At 39.8% G+C, this 24,236-nt stretch overlaps 1 protein-coding gene across 8 annotated transcripts in view; it reads right to left on the bottom strand.

The window, feature by feature from the left end:
* MAP4 (microtubule associated protein 4) overlaps positions 1-24,236 on the bottom strand; it is a 178,764-nt gene that overhangs the window by 50,814 nt on the left and 103,714 nt on the right. For all 8 annotated transcript variants that reach the window (XM_036737759.1, XM_036737763.1, XM_036737766.1 and 5 more), the window contains exons 8-11: positions 22,874-22,945; positions 21,955-22,083; positions 20,735-20,887; positions 16,293-19,682 (exon numbers count right to left, since the gene is read on the bottom strand). In XM_036737759.1, coding sequence (XP_036593654.1) covers positions 16,293-19,682; positions 20,735-20,887; positions 21,955-22,083; positions 22,874-22,945 — 3,744 coding nt within the window. The remainder of the gene's footprint in view (positions 1-16,292; positions 19,683-20,734; positions 20,888-21,954; positions 22,084-22,873; positions 22,946-24,236) is intronic.

Here is a 24,236-nt window from a genome sequence, read left to right as displayed (position 1 = left end):
GGGAGGAGGGCAGCTGATAATCCATTGTGTATCCCAACAGAGACACAAATTCTCAAGTAAGGAAATGGAATTTGAACTTTTAGTCTATAGGAATATTGATTCTGGCTAAAAAAGTAAGGGAGGAGATAGAGAAAAGGAAAGGATGTGGAGGTCGAGGAGAAGGTTAGAATATTGCCTCACATAATCCCTGAACCTAATTATTCAGTTCTCTAAAACCTTGGTCCTTAATACCATCTCCAAAGTATTGAGGGTAAACAGCCAAAAATGATTTCCTAGTCCTTTGCCCTTTAATTCCTCAAGATCTTTCAAAAGAAATGGATTCAATCCGCCTGCCCTTTGTTTGGCATATTCAAACTAAAACAACCCGTTTTCAGAGGCTGGCTCAGCCACCAGCCCCTCCTCCCCTCCTGCAATCTGTCAACTCTGGTCCTCACGGCTATCTGCTGGTTCCCCATGGAGGTAAAATTTAGCAACATACCATCACGTGGTTCCTCTCTGCACTGAAAAGATGGAGCATGCTGTGTGGAGATGACCTCGATTTCTTTCTTCCCCGCTGCAGTGGTCTGCCTGGGCTCTTTCTCCCCTCCATGGCAGCTTGGGGGCCCTGTAGCACTCCTCACCTCGGCTCCTTCTTGCCCCTTTTCCCTGACGCTCACCTCAGGAATCTGCTTCAGTTTGTTGACCAGTTCTTTCTTGACCGAGCTTTTGTTAGTGGGCTGGATCAGGTCGGCCTTCTTAGCTGCTAGTTCCTCTTGGATTAATGGAAATAGCTCCTTAGTGGTCTGCTTAGGTGATTCCCCGAGGCTTAACCTGTGGTTAGTTGTCTGCTCCTCAGCCACAGTCATGGAGCGCTTCATGGAGGAGGTTCCAAGTTTTCTTGGTGTGGGGCTCAGTACTGGGCTGTTGGTGGGAGATAGAGAGGTGGGAGAACGGTCGTCCTGACCAGGAAGCTCAGGGTACTTGTCAGCTAGGTTGAGGGCAGGGGGTACAGAAAGGTGGGAACATTCAGACATGGCTCTACGGATCGCCTTTCTTTGCTGGGAGGCCCGGTTAAGGAAAGTTCCTTCAGCATAACTCGGTTTCTCCATGTCCACTGAAGAGCCCTCTTCATCATAGCCACTGCTAGAAGAACTCACTTTCAAGTCATCCTGGGCTAGCTCAACCATCGTGGTTGGTGGGTATGGAATGGCAGTCTGTGAACTTGCTGGGGTCTGGGCTGCAGTCAAGGATGAATAGCCACTGAGCCCATAGCTGTCATTCACTACCCCAATCACAAAGCAGTCCTGGGAGGTGGCATTAGTCTCTTTCTTACCTGGAGTCATCTCTCCTGACCCCAAAGTATCCTGTTGTACTAGGTTGAAGTTGGGGTTCCAAACACTAGTCTCCTCTTCTTTAATGTACTGGGCCAGGCCACGAGTTGTCTCAGGAGGTTTGCCACCTGGCTGATTCTTGGTCCCAGCTCCATTTTCTGTCTCTGACCCCTCTGCTTCCCCCAGGGTGAACCCAGGGGTTTTCTGGTTGGTCAAGTTCCCCTTAGAGGGAGGGAAGTTTTCTGAGATCAAAGACCAGCTCTCCAGGTGTCCGGGGGCTGCTGAGCATTTCTCACTCTGCACTTCAGTCTCCCTGTTTAGCTCTTTGTCTAGCTTCCCTTCAAAGAAGCACAGCCTGCCCTGGTCCGGAAAGGCGGCATTCTTTCCAAGCCCTTCTTGCAGCTGCCCGCCAGAATGCACATTCAGTCCGATCTCCTGTAATTTGCCCTCGGTCCTCTGCCACTCATATCCAGCTTTGCTGAAATCATTTGGGGATTCCATGCAGTGGGAAGATTCTGAGCAGCGCTCTGGGGTCTTGCCTTTGCACAGCTGGCTGTAAGCCGTGAGAGGAGCTGGCTGCTCATTTGTGAGTGACATCCCCACTGCTGCCTCTCCCCTCTCAACAATCCTGGAGCTCTAACACCACCTACAAGCACACAGAGCTTGTGGGCTGGCTGATCCAGTGACATCATACCAAGTCCCCAGGATTCATGACAAAAATCCTTTCTCCCAACCCCCTATACCTCTTTCCCCAAAGCCCTCTGCCGCTAAATTCATCCAATAATTTGAAAAGAGCTCTTTAGAAATTCAATTTTAAAAATTAGATGCTACTATTCTTACCAAAAAATACCATTGTTTAACTGAAAATACAATTTTCTGATAACTACCATAGGTATTTAGAGTTGCAACTAAAAAGATCATACTGAAACTAAGCCATACAAAATGTTGGAGACAGTAATTATACTGGCTTTCAATGATGTTTACAAACATATTTATTGACACATCAATTTCCCTGATAACTTTCTTTCTCACTCATCTACTTAAATCAAAAAGACACACAACTCCTTTTTCCAAACCTCACCCACAACTATAAAGAAAAACTGGTTTTAGAATGTGTAATTTCCCCCTCACATATAAATAATGTTGAAATTCGATGCAGTCTGCTAGAGGAAGAGAGGGTTTTCTTGGTATAGCAATTTATTCAAATTACTGACAAATTCCTTAAGATCACAAAGCCTTATGAGCTGTGCTAGCCTTGAAATGAGCTGGAGTATACCAAAAGAACTCACTTAAAGGGAAAACCCTGTTTTATTCCTGTAACATGTCACTTCTGTTTTCTACAGTGAAAAACTTGCTACTCAGCACCTAAGAGAAGCACTGTAGTACTGAGCAAAGCATGCAAAATTGAGCCAGAAAACCAACGTTCAAATACAGGCTCTACACTTCACCAGCTGCCTGGACCTGGAGAAGGTCACAGTATCTAGTCTCACATTGTAATTTTAGTGAGAAGGAAGCTGAGGAAGCTCCTTAGTGAAAGAAGATGTTGAATTTTAATTTCTTGCTTCATTTCTTCTACAGATTCAGGTTGTACTTGTGGAAAATCCATTTTCACCCTCTGAGTCTCTGCTTACAGTTATTAAGTCACTCTCTCCTCTTTGGAGATCTTGACATTGTTAATGATTTTTTTCTTTTTAATACTGGTCAGTATATTCTTTGGTTTAATTATCTCCCCAGTATTAGTTATTGAATCAGGGCTTCAGGTCAGGCCAGGCTCCACCCAGTGCTGCAAATTTGGGTGGCGTGGTCAGCCTGGTTTGATCTCAGCCAGGTTCACCGGGGTTGATGAAAAAATCTCCATCTCCTATAGTTAGACCTCTTTGAGGTTTAGAGCTCCAGGTCCTCAGGTCCTCTCTAAGGCATCTCAAGACAGTGCTAGGAACCGCTAAGACCCCAGGCCATGCCAAAGAAACTGCACTGGCCACTCCCAATCCCTAGAGGTGCCAGTATTCTCACTCTGGGTCTTCTACTCTTGTTATCTCACAAAACAAAGCATAAGAGGAAGGAGAAGAGAATAAGCAATGAGATCCAGTGTTTATCATATGCAAGGGCACCTTGATGGGGCAGTGGACAGAGAACTGGGCCCGGAGCAAGGAAGACTCATCTTCCTAAGTTCAAATCCAGCCTCAGACGTGTACTAGCTGTGTGTCCCCGAGTAACTTCCCTAACCCTGTTTAGCGCAGTTTCCTCCTTTGTAAAATGAGAAGGAACCAGCAAACCACTCCACTATCTTTGCAAAGAAATCCCCAGATGGAGTCACAAAGAACTGGACAAGGCTGACATGGCTGATCATCAATAGTACTACGTGCCAAGCACTGTGCTAAGTCCTTTTTACAAATATTATCTCCTTTGATCCTCACACAGACCCTGTGAGGTAGGTGCTATTATCCCTACTTACCATTGAAGACGCTGAGGCAAACACCAGTTAAGTGCTTTGCTCATGGTGACAAAGCTAGTAAGTGTGTGAGGCCAGATCTGAACTCAGATCATTCTGACTCCAGGTCACCAGCTGCCTTGCAGGCTGCACGTTTCTGCCTCGACTCTGGTTGCCCACCAAGCTTGTCTGTTGGCAATAGCATGAGCTTTTCTGGCATCTCCTTTCCTATTGTCCATGAACCTTTGTGTGCTATTCTGACTTGGTGGTGTCCATGACTATGGTTTCTATTGTATATCTTGATCATTATTCATTCCAGTTTTTTCCTTTGTGAAATGGGCAGTCTAGCTCTGTTCTTTTAGCCATCTTGATCAGAAATAATTCCGGAAGATTATGTTAATACTTTAGTTAGAAAGTTCAGAATAGGTACCTAAATAATCCAGATGTCCAACTCAAATAGAAAGACCAGCTGGTAACAAAATGACTTAGAAAAGAATAAATTAACATAATCTATGTTGCATTTTTGTTTGTTTCGTTAAACAATTGCCAATACAATTTTAAACTGGTTCTAGCCCACTTAGCCCACAAGCAGCGGCTGACCTACAGACTGCAACCACCTCTGATCTAGACAACACTTACCACAAGGGCCAAACCTATGATAAGTGATTCACTAAATGGCATTAACTTGGAGTGGCCTGGAAATACAATACTACTACTCTCAACCCTTCTCGGCCAAAAGAATAATGGCTCTGAGCCTGTTGGCAGAAAGATGACTGAAGTATATAAGATTTGTTTTAAATGAAGTGAGAGCCAGGTCTGACAACCAGATGCTGTGGGGGCAGGAAAGCCTGAGAGCCAAAAGCAAAAAAAGAAAAAAAAAACACAAAAATCCCTTGCTCCTTGTGTTTTTAAAATCTGTCAAGTGTGTTTTAATCCTAGTCAAGATTTTCTTCTCTTTGTTTCTCTCCTTACTCTCCCTGCCAAAAGTCCAGGTGATGATCATAAGGCCAAACTAACTCTTTTTAATTTATTTTTCATAGTTCATTTCAAAACTCACTTATCCTGGCCATCCCAATGTCAATGTGCAGATACTGTAGGTAGGACTGTAGGTCACAGAAAGCTAGTGGAAGCCAGAAAGAGCCAAAATTGGAAGCTGGTACAAATTGAGAAGACTAGCTAAGGAAAAAAGCAAGGCTAGGGATTACAGATAGAAGGTCAGTTTATAGAATCAGAAAGCATATGGTTATGAGATACGAAAAACCAGGTCAACCCTTGATCTAACCTAATTGCCTTGTACAGAGAAGGAATCTGAGGCTCAATGTGGCTCAGTGATCTGACCATGGCTACAGACACAAAGTAGCCAAGCTAGAAGGTGAACCAAAGTTTTCATACTCTAAATTCAGGGTTTGTTCTTGCCAACATAAAAGGAATCCTACCTGGGAAGAAGCTGAGTAGATAATCCTAGCATTAAGTGATTAATCCAAAGGTACCCTGGGTCTGTGTATAGTCCAGGCCACCTCAAAAGTTTTCAGTTCAGTCTTGGTCAGGATCACCTGTCATCTACAACAAGAAAACTCCCTTGTGATCACAGATGCCCAAGGCAGCCAGCATTGTCTTTCCCCAATATTAGACCAACCTCCCAAGTTGGCAGATCAGAAGCATATTTCTCATTTCAAGGTCTGTGATTTCATTGTGATGGGAACTCCTCCACTTTTCTATGGTTTACTATGCCCACTCTGAGAGCTGCTGGGGCCAAAAAGTTCATCCAACTACAGCCAACCTCATGATATAGCCCGTCGCCATTTTACTGTACTTTCTTCAGCTGAGAGATAAGCATCTGTCATGGGTCTAGACGAAAAGCCTTTTTGATTGGTAGGATCTGTGAGAGTTCAGACTCTGGCTTCAGAGGACCTAGGTCACCAATATGAGCGAACATACAACAGCTGAGTCTGTTCCAAATGGCATTTCATAGGACCATAGGTTTAGAAGTGGAAGTGACTTCTGAAGTTACAGCCAACTAGTTCACTGAGCAGATGAGGAAACTGATACGTCTTTGGAATTTCTCCATCCCAGGAGGGCAAAACTCAATAAGTGGTCCAGTAGTTTCGCTGAACTTACCTATGGCTGTTCTCTCCCATATTTGTTTGTTTTTTCAATCAACCATAATTGAGAGAAATCTCCAATGCATGAGATCACAAACTTGGAAACCAAGAAACAGGTCATATGCTAAGGGAAAATATACATAGAATATACATCCCTTGCCTTCCTGCCTCAGTAGAGATGTAAAAACAAGCTAGGATTTATTTTCTGTCAAAAATGCTAATGTAATAAAAAGTACTGCCTCCCATGGCTCCTCAAATAGAGTTTTTTTCTTGAGGAAATGCATTCCCTTACAAGAAAAGGCACTGAAAGAAAATCCACCAAAATTACGATGTATGTCTATTTCAATATATAATTTTGTAAGTGTCTAAAACACAATCTTTCCTGTGAAGTGATTCATGGGACTAACCCCCAACACAAACGCCTTCCACACAACCTCTACGTTATTTAATCTGCTCCCTCCCACAGGGAGCCTCCACTTCAGTAAGCACTTAGGCCAGACATGCTCACTTCTCTCTAGGCTCCACAAACGACTCTCCACTTTTCCACCTCACCCTGGATTGTTCCTTGCTGAATTCTTCCTGCATTCCAAATCCCTTTTACAAGCTGTTTTCCTCCATTAGAATGTAAATGCTTTTGTTTGTAGTTTGATTCTAAGTACTTGGTACAATGCCTGGCACATAACAACCATTTAATAAAGGGTCTATCTAATCATCAACTACTCCCAAATACCCTTAATTATCTACTCATATCAGGAAGGTGGGGGTGCACAGTGAAGCCCAGGAGTTGAGGCCATGGACCCAATAGAGACTAGGGCTGAGGCTAGAACAACAAGGCAGAATTTGCAAACATCAAAGGGAAGCTGTCAAAATTTCTGTACTGTAACTTCTCAGAGTGTGACCTATAAAAAACTTAAAATGTATTCCATTCCAAAACCAGTTTACTAACTAATATTAGAGAGATACAAGAAAATCTAGAACATGCTAGGATCCATCAATATCCAGCAGATAAAATAGGTCAAGCCTTACAAATGAAGTCCCGGAATTCCAAAGAGAAATATAATCAAGTAAATCCTTCTAAATCTGACATCCTGGTGTTTTCTTTTCTGATTATCAGGAATAAGAAGTGCAGGGGCTCCACATACAGCATTATCATTGGGATCCAGCAGTACTCAGCACTGTCAGGGAGGCTGGAAAGAAAAAGCAAGCTACATAGATTCAGGGAAGGAACAGTGACATGATAAAGAATTTTGAAATCCAAATACATGATTTATAAACAATTTTTCAATTACATTAACGAGACAGAGTGTAGTGAAAAAAAAAAGCAACCCAGCAGGTTGGCAGTTCAAAGACCTCAGTTATCCTTCTAGGTGTTTCACTTACAAGCTGTGTGGCCTGGGAGAACTCTAGTAAACATCTGTAAAATGGGAATAATAATATCCTTCACTCTATGCAGTTTCTCAGTTGCTATGAGGAGCAATTAAGATAATATATGGGAAAGCTAATGTTTACAAAAGTGTATTAGTCAAATAAGTCCATTTATAAGTTTAGGAACTTAAAAGAAAAAAGAGATTCTATTCAGAATTGAATCTGAACTTTTTTTAAGAGGCAAAGGGAAGAGGAATTAATAAAATATGTTCTACTTAGTTATAAGGTCATTTGTCAAAAAGATAGAGGAAAGAGTAATATGGTTAATCAGTTATTCTGAAATGGTAATCTGACATATCAGAGACAATTGTTCCCTATCTGTGAACTTGTACAATAAATATTGTAAAAAAAATTATGAAAAAAAACTATTAAGAGTAAAAAACTTCTATGTGAAAAGATATCTACCTTTACACAGCTACAGACTAAATTCTGACCAGTAACTCTAAAGCAGCCAAGGAAAAGGACATCATTTTTTTCTTTTCTAAGAAGGTTCCTAAAGCCTTCCCATTTTCACTATGGCCACATGAAGGAAAAATACATGTACCCTCTGAATGTGAGAAAATGCCACATGAATTTCTGTGTAATTGGGAATAAGGCAGTTTCCAAGACATATGTTCATTCTAATTCTTTAACCAAATCACTACACTTTCACCAGCTGAATCTGTGAGCCTCTAGGCTTAGCGGATGCAACTGCCAAGTGTTTCTATTTTTGTCTTCCTCCTGAAGCGATTGCTTATCCTGTTCAATACCTCTTTTTTGGTTTCTATTGGTTCCTAAGCAGTCTTTTTTTGCACCAGTTTCCAAGGCAACACTACTTTCCGGTATGACAAACTGCTACTTGCCACAGTTTCTAGAAACAAAGTCCAATTAAGTGCTGCTACTGATAACATCCAATGATCTTACACATAAGAACTATTGAGAGTATTTCTGTAGCAACAAAAGCCAAGGACCATAAAATTATTATCTTGCTTCTAATTTGGGAATATAATGATGAGTACATATGTATGGTATGTACTCATATATCCATAGGGCAAAACAATACGACATCTTATACAAGAAATTTCCCAATAAATACTTCATACTTGAAAAAAAGAAAAAAGGCTCACAAAACTATTTGACTTCCATAAAAATGCTGAAAGACTGACAGATATTAATTTTAAAATGGATAGCTCTAAACTTTTTTGTATGTATATGACAAAAAGTATAAAAATATTCAGAGAAACAACCCCATAAATATGAACTTGAAAATCCCAATCTATAGTTTACTTATATGTGATCTTTTCACCAATTAAAACCAAAATCAATTTTTTAAAAACACTCTTTAAGCACTAACCATATACAAAATTTCATGTTGTTACTACTAAGCTTTTACTGCTTTCACTGTGGGAGTTTTAAAGAAAAATATAACAATGTGCTTGTCCTCAAAGAAACACATAATCTAGATGGGGAAGTAACTATAATATAAACTAAAATATAAATGTTGGGTATATACTGGGCCCTTAATGAGTGATTATTGAATAAACAGGAAAGTAAAAACAAAATCTGAGGGAAATCTAAAACAAAATCTGAGGGAAATCTAAGGTCAGGAGAGGTTCTGAGGCACATTCCTGCAATGGAAAGAATGCAGTATTTTGATTTTAAGAAGCTGAGCTTCAATCCTGGCTCTGACAACATGTTTTTGTGATCTATGTGACTAAGAGCCAGTCACATACCCTCTCTTAGACTCAGTTACTTCCTCTATAGAATGAGAATAATATCATCTCACTACAGACAGAAAGTTTCAAGGTATAGAGGAATATTATTGAGAGAACTCAACTCAAACATAGTCAACCTGACAAGCATTTATTAAATACAAGGTGGGCAGTAACCTTCAGATGAGAGAAGAGAAGGTAAGGATGGTTAGCTATTCAAGGAGACACTACTATGTAGTAATCTGATAACAAAGTTATATTACTATTTGCCTGTCTTTGTATGCCCACTGCTTAGCCCAGTACCTGTCGCATAGTAGATACTTAATAGCTACTTGTTGACTAAAATAAAAATTAAATTATTATCTCTTCATAGTAACAATGGCCAAGAGGAAAAATATTAGTCTGACTTTATTGTGAATTCATGCATCAAGGTTTTGTGACATTCATTGACAGGGACTTACTGAGCAGCAGCAAAGACAGTAAATGGTCAGTCAAGGTTACCCAGAGTTAGGTATTAGCAAAGCTTTCCTCAAAACATACATAATTATTTCGAGTGTCAAAATCTTAGAATCTCAGGTTCACGTGTTATCAAATGTCCACTGCATATTATAGCCAGAGTGCTATCTAAACTATAAAGATCACCATGGCTACAAAATGTGGAGCTCAAGGTTACGCTGAGCGCATCAAGTGGGTCACAATTTGGCTGGGTAGGAAGGGACTTCAAAGGTCATCTGCTTCAAGCCATAGTGGCACAAGAACTTAACTCTGCATCCTCTCCCTTTATTGAAAGTAAATCTTTGGGACAAAAGACTTGAAATTATTCTCATAAGTGATAGGTCTATGTCTGCATTATCTCCCAAAGCAGCCCATCCCATTTAGGGATAACTCCGTTATTTAGAATATGAGCTCTTGAAAAGAGGATCATATTTCGGCTTTTCTTTATGTCCTTAGGGCTTGGCACATAGTAAGGGTTTAATAAATGTCTCTTGACTTAAGTTTTTGTTTTCCCCTAAAAAGCCTAATTTTAGCAGTCTACAACTTCAACCCTTTTTTTCCTAGTTCTATTCTCAAACAAAAGCAAAATAAATCTGATGCTTCAAGAAGTCTGGATTCTTGAAGGGTATTACAGTGGAGCACATTTTTCTTAAAGTGCTACCACACTAGAAGGATGGTACGATCTCAGCAATAAACCAAGTGTGTTTCCTAAAGACCAACCTAGCTAAATGTGCAGAACCATATCACCAGTAGGTTAGTCACCTGGGAATGAATAGATGGGGGGGGGGGGGGGGGGGCGCGCAGGGTGTAGGCCTTGAAGGAGGTATAGAAGACATGGAACGGAAAAACATAAAATGACGTCAAAGAGGGCCCTCAATTTTGTGGAACCTCTCTCTAACTCTGCAATGGATAATGGCAAAGTGCTGGGAAAGGGAGAATAGAATGATAGGATGATTTTTAGGTTATCATCAAAAAATCTGTATTATCAGTACTCTACATGTAAGACTGGTATCTGGTGACAAAGGACTGAACACACTGCTAGCACAGCTGAATCATAGGAATCTTGTTTTTCCTGCTATTAAGAAAACCAGAAGAGAAGATGACCTGACCTCATGTGGGCAAGGATGTTGAATAAAAAGTGGTCCAGGGAAAAATTCAAAATGAAAGAGCAGAAAAATTGAGTAAGGACTTCAGTAAGGCAGGTGGATTCCTGTGGCAAATTTATAGGATCATATCGTCCTTGGTTTAAACTGGCTCATTAGGTTGATAACAAAACTTTTACTCTTGGATCTCATACATCAGATTAGTTCAACTACCCAGAGTTGAAATTCTTAACTGGATGGCCAAAGTTGGAGTCTCTTTGAGTCACCCCAAAGTTTCCTTAAGTTTCAGTACTGCCTAATCAAACCAAAGAAAATTTAAAGATGGAGTTAAAGACAGGTGTGCCTGTGTTGGGCAGGGGTTGTAATGGTGACGAGACAGAAGACTATTAAAGGAAAATAAAATTTTTAAAGCTGCTACAACTAGGAAGAAAAGGAAGCAGTGTCAGATTTTATGATCTTGGGCTCAAAGGTCACTGCAGATGACAATTGCAGGTAAGAAATTAACAGAATCCTTGGAAGGAAAGTTATGACAAATCTAGACAGGATACTAAAAAGCAAAGGCAACACTTTGCCAATGAAGTCCATATTGTCAAAGCTATGGTTTTCCCAGTAGCAATGTATGGCCGCGGGAGTTAACTATAAGGAAAGCAGAGCACTGCAGAAGCAACACTTCCTAACTGTAGAGCTAAAGAAGACTTCTGCTGTCTAAAGGACAGCAAGGATATCAATTCAGTCAATATTTAAAGAAATAAATTCACACTACTCATTGGAAGGATAAACACTGAAGCTGAAGCTGAAATACTCTGGCCTCATAGTGAGGAAGGACAGGACAAACTGGAATGGATGGCAGGTAGACTTTATCATTGGACTGGGGAATGTGTGGATGGATGTAATATATAAGAAAAATGAAATGGTAAAATGGGGCCAGGAAGAGCTTTAAATGCCAAAGTAATTTATATTTGATCTTGGAGCAAACAAGGAGTGGCTGACGATGAGGGCAGAGAGGTTGCGGGGGGGGGGGGGGGGGGCTGCTCAACAGTGTGACAGAGACAGACAGACATAGACCTATGTCTTGGGAAAATCACTTGAGAATAATTTCAAGGTTTTTTTTTTTTTAATCTACATATCTCAAACATTCCATCAATACTGGGTTTAATATGCCTATCAAAAAATTAAGTTGTTCTTAAAATGTTCTTGATGAAGTCTCACTGGCTCTTTGTGATAACTGCTTCCTTTTACACACATTCACAAACCATCCCTTTAATAGTAACTTCTAGAATTTTTCCAAAAATTAAAGTTAGGATCTCTTAGAATCTTTTCTGTTTTTAGATTTCATTTTGAAATTTGGGACAACCAATGCTACAGAAGTTCCCCTGCTTTTCACACTCTTTCCCAGATCAAAGGCTGTAATTCTGCAATCACGCTTGGGGGTTTTCCAATAACCTCATACGTTAAGTGATTTAACTTCAAAGAGAACTAGGTATTCTCTTGTAAGAGGTGAGAAGCTTTCCTTCCACTTCATTTTCAGCTCTCTCTTCACTCTCACCTTACTTTGCATCTCTTTTGTCACAGAACAAGAGGTCCCTGCATTTAGTATACCCTGGCACCCCTCCCCCATTTTGTGCATCTCCTTTCATGAGGTTATTAGCTCCTTGAGGGCAGGAACTATCTTTCTGTTATTAATTTTATCCACAGCACTTAACACAGTGTCTGGCACCATAGTAGGAATTTAATATATGTTGACGGGATTGGATTCTCCTCCTACTATGGACCTAATCAGTTGTCCTGTCCAGTAGGTATGTTATCTTTTTAAAAGTCTAAAGTGATTTGTGAGTCATCTGTGCATATGCACTGACATCTTCAAACAGAGAAACATAGCTTAAACTCAAAGTGTTGATGACCAACCAATCAGAAAGAAGGAAGCTGGGCTGCAGATCAATCTCCCCCAATCCCTAACAAACATGGATTTGTCTCCACCACACACTCCTTTGGCCAGCTCTCAAGTTGTCATTCAAGAGCTACACTGGGTGTGGTTCCTGAAGGCCAGGAAAAACATAACCTAACTTAACCGAAGTGACTTTATAGACAAATTTTCAACCCTACCCTTTCCCTTTTCCCCCACTTGACAGGAGCAACCTCTATGCTCCAGGGCAATGATAGCTGAGCAAGTGCCTCCAACCTCCTTCTGCCCCTCAAAACCCATTGCTCTTCTGAACCTCTCTACCTCCATGGAGGGTGTCACAAGTCTCCAGGTTTTACAAACATATCCTTATACATGACTCTTCATTCAATCGGAACTGCTCTTATCAAAGTTCCCAATGATCTCTTAAATGTCAGATCTGATGACCTTTTTTTATCTTCATCCTTCCTGTCCTTTCTGTAGCATCTGATATGGCTGACAATGTTCTCCTCCTACATACTTACCCTCTCCCCTCTAGGCTGTTTTGATAACTGCTCTCTTGGTTCTCCTCCTATCTGTCCGACTACTCCTTCTTTTGCTGGATACCATCCACATTACATCCCTAATTACGGGTGACCCTCAAAACTCTACCCTGGACCCTGTTCTTTCTGTATACTCAATTGGGGATTTCATCAAATCCAAGGTTAATTATCTATGGATCTGTGAGCCAATATTATTTCACCTTTATCTTATCCTTTTTAAATTTCCATTTTGCAAAAGTTTTAGAATGTATATGATTATAATTACAATTGCACATGTATGCCATTTATAAATAAACTTAAGAAGCACAAAAATACATTTAATGATAGTGGTGCAATTAAAACAGTTTGGACGTAACTGACCTAGACTATTCTCAGCTTTCAGTTCAAAATAAAGACCTATTAAACTGTAGTACTTGCAAAACACTGCAAAAGCAGTCTTTGATTTGATGGGACTTATGGGTCTACAGGCATAGTATAGTATATGCACAGTACACAAGTAAAAAGAAAATATATAAAAAGAAATCTAAAGAGCAAAGAATTCTAATAATCCTGAGAAAATCAGAAAAAGCTTCACAGAGTGGCATGTGAATTGTACTTTGCAGGAAACTAAGGGATTCTACAAGTCAGAGACGAGAAGCAACAAAGTGAGAGTGAGAGAATATCGTAGGAGGGATCAGCCGTATGGCCAGTTTAATAGGGGTCAGACTGTGTGAAGGGCAGTAAAATGCAAAAAGACCAGAAAGGTAAGTGGGGCCAGAATGAGCAAAACTTAAATGTAAGGCTGAGGAGTATATTTCTCTCACAGGCAATTTCTGAGTAGGAAGGTAATTTGGTCAGATTTGTCTTTCAGAAATTATAGACTACAAAAATGGAGGGGTCATTCCTGCCTACTCACAGATTCACCATAACTGCCAACCCAGCAGCCAATTCCTTCTTGTTAAAGATTCAAAATAAAATTTACTCTTCTTGGGCTCCTCCATTTTTCAGAGGATGAAAATTATCATTAAAGTAAACTGAAGAAATTTTAGTTGCTCTATTTTGGGCATAAAGAACCTCAAGCAGATGTCTGGTAAGTGAAATTCCCCCTTACAAATTTATGTTGTTTCTCTGTTTAGACTCTTGATCTGTTCCTCAAATTCGTTATCTATTAATTCATTTTGTCCAGGAGTGTCCAGGAGTCTGTAGACTGTCATTTCAGGAATGGTGGGTCATGCCTGTCAGACCTGCTGCTTATGAGGCTGTGGCTGGTAATCACTTCAGTTCAAGAGTTCTAATAGCAGCAGAGCAAAGGCAGAACAGGTGTCCACACAAAGACCACGACCAACATAAGGAATGAACCTGTAGGAATGGACAGCCACCAGCCACCTGAGAAGGGGTAAACTGGACCAGGTTGGAAAAACAGAGAAGATAAAAGCTACTGTGCCCATCAGTACCAGCATCAGCCCCATGAGTGCCCACTGAACTTAGGAAACTGGCAAGAAAAGGAGACCAAGTCTCAAACAAAATAAGTAAAAAAGGATTTCGCTTCTGTTTTTGCCTCCACTGATCTTCACCTAAATGATCTCTACTATACTTTACCCACATTTTGTAAATACTGGGAACTTGATACCTATCTGCGGAAAAACTGGTTGAAATGGAAAGGACTATCTTTTCATCCAGCTCCTGACAGTCAAGAATACTGAGGGGCCTGGCTTCACTGCTGAGCTTAATGGAAGGGAATAAGGAGGAAAAGAGAGCAATGCTTTCACAAACGTGGCACCTTGTATACCTGCCCCAACCAGAGAACCTGGCCTTGCTAAATGACCATTTGAGAGAAGTTAACTATGGAAATCCTGGTACATACTAATTACATGTATATAATGTGATATTCCCAAAATGGCTGAGTGCATGGCTCTGTGCAAGTTCTTGGACTGTCTCGATGCTGTGGAAGTTTACAAATGAAAGATAAAAAAAAAAGCTGCTAGCCGATGGCCACACTCTTCTACAAACACCTGCCTTTGGTATCCTCTTGTCTTCTATGCTGTCTTTGCAGTAATGGAATATTCCATTCCTGGGCATGATCTCATTCACAACACAAGCCTTCCACTAAAACAGAACAGATTTGTGTCACAATATTCATTCAAACAACAAAGCCTTTCCAAAAACCTGATCACAATGTTAAAAACATCTAAAGTTTACTGCTAATGAAGACTGCTGCTTCACAAGGCAAAATGACTCTATATGTACTGGAGAAGAAAACACTTATTCACAGCAAGGGGGAAAACCATCAACCAACGTGATACTTTGGAAAGCTAGGCTCAGGAATACAACCTGACTACATGTCCTATTCCTGAGGGGCAAGACAACACGATTTATTCTAAATCATAACAAAATGAACAACTGGACTGGTTAGAGTACAGAGTCAGTGATCACAAGTTCAAATGCTAATGTCTCTCTCTATCTCACCCATCCCCCCAATCGGCTACTGAACGTATAACCATCCCTGACTAGACAATCTATAAATGAACTCTGTAAATTAGCTTCACAAGGGCAGGAATTGTCTTTTGCCTTTCTTTGTGTTCCCAGAACTTAACGCGGTGCCTGGCACATAGTCAATGAATGTTGATTATGCCTAAGACTATGGGTGAAAAATAGGGACCTGATGAGAGCCTAAAGCCAATTGTTTCTAAACCCTTTTCTGTCTATTGGAAAAAAATCTAAATACATACCCTATTATCTAAATAGGTATATATTATACAAATGTATCCCCTATTATCTTAACAATGGAGGGACAAAAAAAATACTTTCATTCTAATCCAAAATTAATTTGGGCCTCAATTGGAATAGGCAATGCACATGCACTGACAGAAATTGTCATATATATTGCTGAAAAGAAATGGTTTTAATTCCCTGTAAATCCATAGATCTATTAGTGATTTATTTACTAATTATTAGGTATAATTATGATAATGTATGATAAAATATGAAGATACAATATGATTTTTTTAAAAACCTGAGAACTGACTGGTGACAGATTGACACATACAGTGGTAGATTTTTGAAGCCATCTATACAAAAACTGACATTCAGAATTGTGTCAGAAGGCAAACCAATCAAACATCTAGCTCTTCACATCTACAAGTCATGCCATGTTTGCTAGGGGCATAAAGCATTATATGGTTATCATTTTCATGCCAACACACCAACGATGCATAAAGTCAGCTGGAATCAATACAGAATTAACACACAAGCTAGTGCTGATGATGCTTCAAACCACAAGCACACACCATTCCCCAGCTTTAGCTGGTTCATACCATGAGCCTTCTGAAGCTTAGGTTTCTCTCGATCGGGAACAGCAGGTCTCAGCAACGGGGGAGTGAGTCCCCTCGATTTGGTAGGCCTCATGTAGCCTTTCAATGGTTCTGCTACTTTGCTTCTCACTTCTGCCTTTCCCTCTCCCAGTGCACGCTGCCCAGATTTTTCTGTCAACTTCTGAGGTGCTTCTAAGACTGTATCTTTAGGCTTTGGGGATTGAGTACTCTTTATAACAGTTGGTGACAATTTATCTACAACAACTTCCAATGGAATAGCTTCTTCCCTAGCATCTGATAGATCTGCTGAGAAGTCTGAGGGTTCTAAGAGGCTACCTTCTTGGTCTATATTTTTACAGCCAGGACTGAGTTTTTCCATTTGGGTTTTTTCCTGTTCAACAGGCAGAATAGTTATGTCCACCTTGCCAGCTGAACTTCCTGGGTCCTTGGAATCTAATCCTTGACTAGTCTTGTCCTCAAGAAAGTCCAATTTTTCACTTTTATTGCCTGGCAAGACTTCATCTGTAACTAGGGCTTTCCCTTTCTCCATCTCATTCTCTATGAGCACTTGGAAAATGCTTCCATCTGCATTCTTTTTGTTGGTGTCTTTGTCCTCCAACCTGAGACCTGCATCTTCTACTTGCATGTGCAGATGAACCTGTTCCTTTACTGGCTCTGTCTTCTTCTCCTGGGGCTGCTCAGTGGTATTAGCTTCCACAGAACCCTGAAAATTGTTTTCTTTGACTTTCTCATCACTTTCTATTGTTACCTGTCTTTCATCCATCCATGCTTCATTTTGTGATGGGCCAATATGCCCAGCTAAGCTGAATTTTCCTTTTTTCCTAACACTGTGATTCCCTTGGTGTCTCTCTGTTTCTGTGGCTACTCTAACACAAGGAACGACTGCTGTGCTGGGAAGATAATCAACCGGGGGACCTGTCCCTAGGCTACCTGCTCTGTCCTCACCCACAAGTATGTCTTCTCTGGGGTCATTTACTGATAGTAATTTGGAAGCCTCTGCCTTGGAGGTCTCTTTCCCACTTTCTGCTAAGGTATCTGGGAAAGAGCCACTCTTCTGTGCATCTGAGAAAACTAGGGAATGTGGTTTACCACAAACCTCTGATTCAGACAAAAGGGACCAAATACTTGGCAGTTCTGAACAGCAATATGTAATATTTCTGTTTTCATCCACACAGCTCATTCCCTCAACTTTAAATTCTGCTTTGGTTTCCACAGGAATCTGTACTCCAATTTTACCTGGTTTACTCTCTACAAAAGGGTGGGTATTTTTATCCTTTTTACTTTTCCCATCAATACCCCTTTTCTTTGGTTTGTCAGCCACTACCACTTGACCCACAGTCATTTCCATTTTACCCTCCACACGCTGCCCTGAAGGGGGAGGTCCCAGAGGAAGGGTTTGTTCATCACAACTAACATTTGTTCTATTAGCATCCAAAAAAGTGGAAGCAGAGTTCTTAGCAGTATGCTTTGTGTTCTCAACAAATGCCCGGGGCTCAGAAGAACTAGCTTCGGTGACTTTATCTTTTTCACCAACTGACTGCTTTCCAGATTTGTCAGAAACTCCTAAAAGCAAAGGATCAGAAATTTTGGAGGGAAGGAGTATGAACTCTTTATTTTTATCAGAGAAATCAACTGGTTTGTCCTGATTTCCATTCATGTCGGCAATGGGCAGAACATGTGCATCTATTTTGCTCTCCAACAAAGCAGGCTGTCCAGGATAACTTTTTTTTAACTTTTTGTTTTTCCCATCACTGCCCCTCTTTTTAGGCTTCTCAGTAACTCGGACAGCTGCACTGGGCTCAGGGGGACTTGCCAAGAGACATTCAGAAACAGGAGACACTCCCTCCTTGTTCTGCTCACTAATACCCTTTTCTAGACTTTCAGCCATATGTTTTTCTACAACAGCTGCAACAGTACGACCTGTGTCTATCTTATCATCCAAAGGACTTACTACTTTTGAAGTACTTTCAACATCCACAACTGAGTCAACTTTCTCTTTGGGTTCCTCTGTCACAGTCTTAATAAGACTAGACATTGTCTCTAAAACTTGACTGGAAGACATAGATTCTACCCCTTTATGCTCATTGTGGACATTCATCCCTTTCGTTTGGGGTATTTTTCCACTTGCCCCAAGATTTACACCATCCTTCTGTGCCTCCAGAATGACTGGCCATTCTCCACTCTCTCTCATTTTTCTCCCTTTACTATCACCAATTTTCTCAGGTCGTTCCAGCCCTTTATGAGGGATAGAACCTGCCACACAGTACCATGGCTGCTCAGAAGCAAGATTTCCCACCTCCTGGCTTTGCTCAGGAAAAATGTTGTGTTCAGGTGTTTTGGTTACATTCGGTTCCACCTTATTCTTTAAAAGACTGGGTGACGTCGGTGCACACTGGTCAGCTGCTTTGCTTTCACCAGCTCTCACCTTTCTACCATCGGCCAAAACACTTGCCTCTACTGCTGCCAATTCAATCTGCTCTTGGGGTGTTATAGGTTTTGAAACTACATCCTTAGCTTCCTGATTCATGTTAGCAGTAAAGCCTCCTTCTTCAGGTTTGGCCTCAAAAGGAGCTTCTACTTGTTTGTTTGGACATGGTGGTTTCAAATCCACCATTCCCATTGTATGCACTTTATCCAAAGCAGGATCTTCACCTGTACTTGGCTGTGGCAGAGCCTCCTTGTTCATTGGGCTTTTGCTCTGTGATGACAAGCCAACATCTTGGACCTCTTTTACTTTAGTGGTGCTCCTTTCTTCCTTTGTACCCCCCACAATCTGAGGATGGCTTTCACCTTTAATGGCTTCCTGGGTAGGACTCAGTGAGATACTCGAGCTCTCTAAGGCAGAGGATGCAGCCACCAGTTTGGTTTCTTTTGGGCGAGCCATGGTTCCTTTTCTAGAGTACTCTTTAGACACAGGCCTGTATTCCTTAGTCATGGCAGTAGACTGCCCTGATGTAACACCTGGCTTTGATGAGTCAGATCCTGTAAGATGAGCTTTGGATACCTCGGTGTTTTCATCCCAAGGTTGCCCAACTGGGGGTTGAAGATATTTCTTTTGCTTAGATTTTTTCTTCTTTTTCTTCAGTGTTGCTGGTGTGCATTCTATATCCCATGTCTCCCTTCCAAGGTCCCTTCGAGATTCCAGGAAATCAGTATGGGGTGTCCTCCTATGGGGAAATCTGGATCTGGGGGAGGAACCAGTCCATCCTGATTCTGACCAAAATAAGGGGTCCAGTCTTTGATCAGGAATCTTCTGCTGAGAATAGCTTCCCACCTGCTCAGTGGGCACATCAATAAAAGATACAGGCTTGGGCGTACCAAACCTTCGGTCACTGGGTTTGTAAGCTTGTTTTGCTTGTGCAGTGGGGGCACCTGAAATACATGAAGTTTGCTAAAATTCAAAAACAACTGTTTGTACCATTTTTCTTAAATCATTTATTAATCATGATTAATCTTGATTATAATCTTAAATCATAATATAACAATCTTAAATCATATAATATCCATTTTCAAGAACCCATTTAGTAATTTCCTTACAAAAATGTTTTCCCAAGTTTTTCAAAAGTTTATACCCCCATAACAATAATTAAGTACAACCTTCACTTCTTCAGCTCCATTAACGAATAATCTTAAGAACTGAGTAATTTTACCACACTTTAAAAGGACATCATAACTCAACTTTTTTTTCCCCACTTTCTTCTACTATGAAGCCAAAATATCTATACTTCCAAGCTAAACAAAGCTGATGAACTTAACTTTGGAATTATGATTAAGTCTAAATGCTCTCTTGGAGGGGCAGAGAAAAAGGAAAAAAAGAAGATGGAATACCGCTGCACACAACTGTAAGAATAAAATAAAGCACAGAAAAAATAGTGTATGTGAGCACTATTTAGTGTACTAGGCAGGGGAGGGGGGGAGTGTTAGAGAATGCAAGTTTTCATGTATTTTACTTTAAAAGTCTTACATAATAAATTAATCTTTAATCAACTCAGGACTGACACAAATTTCTCTCAGAACATATGTAACAAGAAGTTCAAGGTTCAATTTCTGGAATGGAGAAGGAAAAGGTTAAATTTTTTTATTTGGCAACAACTTACTTTACTAATTTGGAAAGGTGGTATACTATGTGGTACACTGTCTCTAATAAAAGAAAACAAATACCCAGAGGAGAGGCCTAGCTTGAAAGGTAAAAAGGAACATACAGCAAAGAGAGCATTAAACTTTTTTAAAGACAAGAAAATGGTTTGAGAAATTAAAGAGACAAAAGTCAAGTCACAGGCCTAATAAAAGTTTAAAAATTGTACTAGAAAATGTTGTCCTGAAAATCACATTATTCAAAGCCACCATTCAAAGATGATGCTAGATCTGTAAGAAATAGTGTAAAATACTCTGGGGAAGCTGGCCCAAATAGAAATCAGTACTACCTGTAGGCTCCAGAGGAGGTTCTGAAGGTGAAACATGGCAATGCTCCATCTCTCCCTTCGGCTTTTCTAATTCAGTGAAACCAACGGAAGGAATGGTTTCTTCTAGTGGGGATGCTTTAGTTTGGATTACTGGTGTTGTATTTAGTGTTCCCGCTAGAACAGGGAGGTAGGAAAAAAATGGAAGATTTCAGTTTTCATAATAACGGAAGCATCACTAGTTGCAAAAATGAGCAGACACCAGACTACCTGAGGTCCGTCATCATTTCTCTCTCTTTGAATTGTTTCCTTCAAAATGCAACCTTTTACAATGTAGCCTGTAGATTTAAAGCCTTTCTCAATCCTCCTAGTTCCTAATGCTTTCTTCACCAAAACAACTTGGTACTCATTTTGTATATACAATTGTCTCCTCCAATAAACTCTGTGAAGGCAGTGAGTTTCACTTTTGTTTTGTATCCCCAGTACTTACCCCATTACCTGGAACACCGAAGAAGCTTAATAAATGCTTATTTACAGGATTCATTGCAAGATTAATCCCTTCAAAAGTAATGAACTATCATACAAATTTGAAAATGTCCTTAATTACTTGACAAATTAGAGCTAGTTGTCCCCCAGAAGTCATACCAAATTGATTCATTCTAAGTTTCACAACAAAATTCTAAAAAATGAAACAGATGATTGTAACCGGGATTCTGGTTTTCATTGGTTTGGGTGAATTTTTATCAAAAAAAAAAAAAAAAGATATTAGAGAGGAGGTAATCTGATTTGGGAGTTACCTGTACCAATGAAATCACAAGTCCAGTCCCCATGACCCAACCCTTCAAAAATTTCATGTCTTTGCTCATGTCCCACCGCATGCCCTACACAGAATGGTCTCTTTCCCATCGCCAATGGTCCAGTTAGCATCTTCTAAGATCTATGATTTATTTCAAGGCCTACTTTAGGCCTTTTCTACCCCCCTACCCTTCCAAAAACACAAAAAATGATAACTCTGTTCTCTTATAATGCACAGCACTTTGCCGGGACCTATCTCCTTCATTTATAACACTCTCTCCCCACACTTTCATAGTCGAATCATTCGCCTCTTCTATTAGATTATAAGCTCTATAAAACCAGGGTGCACTTTGGATATCTCTTTCTACCCCTAGTACCTACATCATACCTTAAACACAGTATGGCTTTACTAAATTTATATTAAATAAATGGATTCTGTTTCTGCTTACCTATAATCGCAGGAGAAGCTATCAGGGCTTTAATCTCTTCCAGTTTCTGTAAAGCTTTATCTTCTGCAGGGACTGAGGTTTCTGGCAAATATACTTTTTGTTCTACAACTACAACTGGTTCTGAAGGTACTGTATAAACCACGAAAGTTAAAAAACAAACATAATTTTAATTAATTTTCTACTAGTGAAAAAGAGCTAATAAATCGTTTATGTCAATCTCTATAAGACAACTATGTCAACATGTTTTTCACATAGCAAATTCTCACCCTACTCTGATAAAATACTTTCCCCACATTGTTGGGCAATGTATTCAAGGGATGAGCTAAATTAACATTAATATTTCAATTCAGTCTTTATTTTTCAAAAGTCCACACACTTGATGTGCACACTGAAACATTTCAAAGCTCAGAATTCATTTGTCATATTTCTTTTCTCTAGAGATGAAGCTTATGTTTGGAGTCTTATTGAATGACATCAAACACTAGCATCTGAGGGCTTGGATATTTTCTTTTTGAAAGGCTGAGAGCAAAGAAATTTTTTCATGCTTTACTAGGAACCCTCCTCAGCACCTTTAAGAATTCTCAACCAGCATCTTCATTTGTTTGCTTCACGTTTTAGCAAGTTTATGATCATAGAAAAGACTCAATCACCATTTTTGTTGAATTCCTAAACAGGCTACCTACATATTGGAAATTTTAACTATATTCAGCAAGATCAGATTAAGTCATTCAAATCAAACATCTTACTTCTCACCAGGGTATGACAATCTTACTATAAGCTCCAGAACTATGCCCAAATAAAAAATTCTAAGATTATTCCATCCTTTCCAGTAAGTAGTACAAACCAGTATAACTTTCAAAATATACCTATCACTCTCTTTTTTAAAAGCCAGATACCATGAGGAACCTTTTCCCCTTACCTTCAGTAAGTAAAACTGGGGAATTCTCAGAACAAGGTTTAAAAGGATTCACTTCAGCTACAGGAACAGGAGCTGCAAAGGTCACATGAAATAATGACATCAAAATCTTCGAAACATTAATCTATGTATGTGTTTATACATACCTGTATTACATAAAAAAATAACACTTTAAAAACAACAAAATAGTGAGAAGAAATCTTCATTACAAAATGAGGCAATTTAGATGCTACTCATTCTACTGTGCTTTACGGCCCAGGATAACTTAGGTTCTCATTGAAATGGTATTATTTATTGGGTTTCCATTTTATGAAGATAAACATCTCAGTTCTCCACCTAAACTTCAAGAAGAGTGAGGTCTACTGTTACTCATCCCAGGGCATAAATGACTATGTAAAGTATACCAACTCCAAAAGGAAAAAAATGATATGTGTGTTTCAACGTGGCCACTAGGGATACTATAGCCTGTTATGAGGAGCCACTAGCCCACTTACAGTTCTTTCCCCATGGTAACTTTTGAAAGAAGCAACAGCTTTTGATTCAATTTATCTAATTTAATATTATCTAAGAGTCATCTAGATAAAACTTGAGTATGATTTGTGCTATAATCCATGTTCTGCAAACAAAATAGCACATGCAATATAAGCTTTCAGTTGGGCATATCTTTTGTTGTTTTTAAAAATATTCAATGAAATTTGATAGACAAGTAGAAGTTAGAGAGAAATGGGGTTTGTAGGGAAGAAAATTCACTCTGACACATTAAAACAAAACTTTAACAGTGATCACGGCATTTTAACTAGCCTAGTTTTCATGCTAGATAAAATCTCTTCCCATACCTGTATTTGCTGATATGATATGATATCCTTTATCCTTTCAAGAGATCAACAGATCCAAGAACTATCTTATACTTGAGGATCTGTTAATATCTATTTAGCTACCAAAGAAGGATGGCTCCTACATACCCTGTGAGAGTTTAGGTTAAGTCACATATCAGCACTGGCCTCCAGTTCCAACATTTATAAAATAAGAGGGGGTCAGACTGATGCCTTCTGAGGTTCCTTCAAACTCTAAATAAATCTTTGATCTTTTTATCCAGGTCCCTTTGTCCCTAACTTTGGCAATACAGCACAAGGTCAGGAGAATTGGACTTAGCATCCATAGGATTTAGTGCTGAAGAAAACCTTAGAGATTCAATTCAATCTCCTTATTTTCCAGGAAAGAAAAGGTCTCACAGCTACTAAATAACAAAGTTAGTAAACAGCTAATAAGGAAAGAGTCAAGCTCATCATGCCTTAAGAACTCCAAATTAAGCACTCCTGTATCCATACCACAAGAACTCCAAAGCTGGTTTCCCTGGAAGTCCTGC

The sequence above is a fragment of the Trichosurus vulpecula genome, chromosome 9 (assembly GCF_011100635.1).
Source record: "Trichosurus vulpecula isolate mTriVul1 chromosome 9, mTriVul1.pri, whole genome shotgun sequence".
NCBI lineage: Eukaryota > Metazoa > Chordata > Mammalia > Diprotodontia > Phalangeridae > Trichosurus > Trichosurus vulpecula.
The sequence above is the reverse complement of the archived record's forward strand: the minus strand, read 5'-3'. Positions and strand labels throughout refer to the sequence as shown.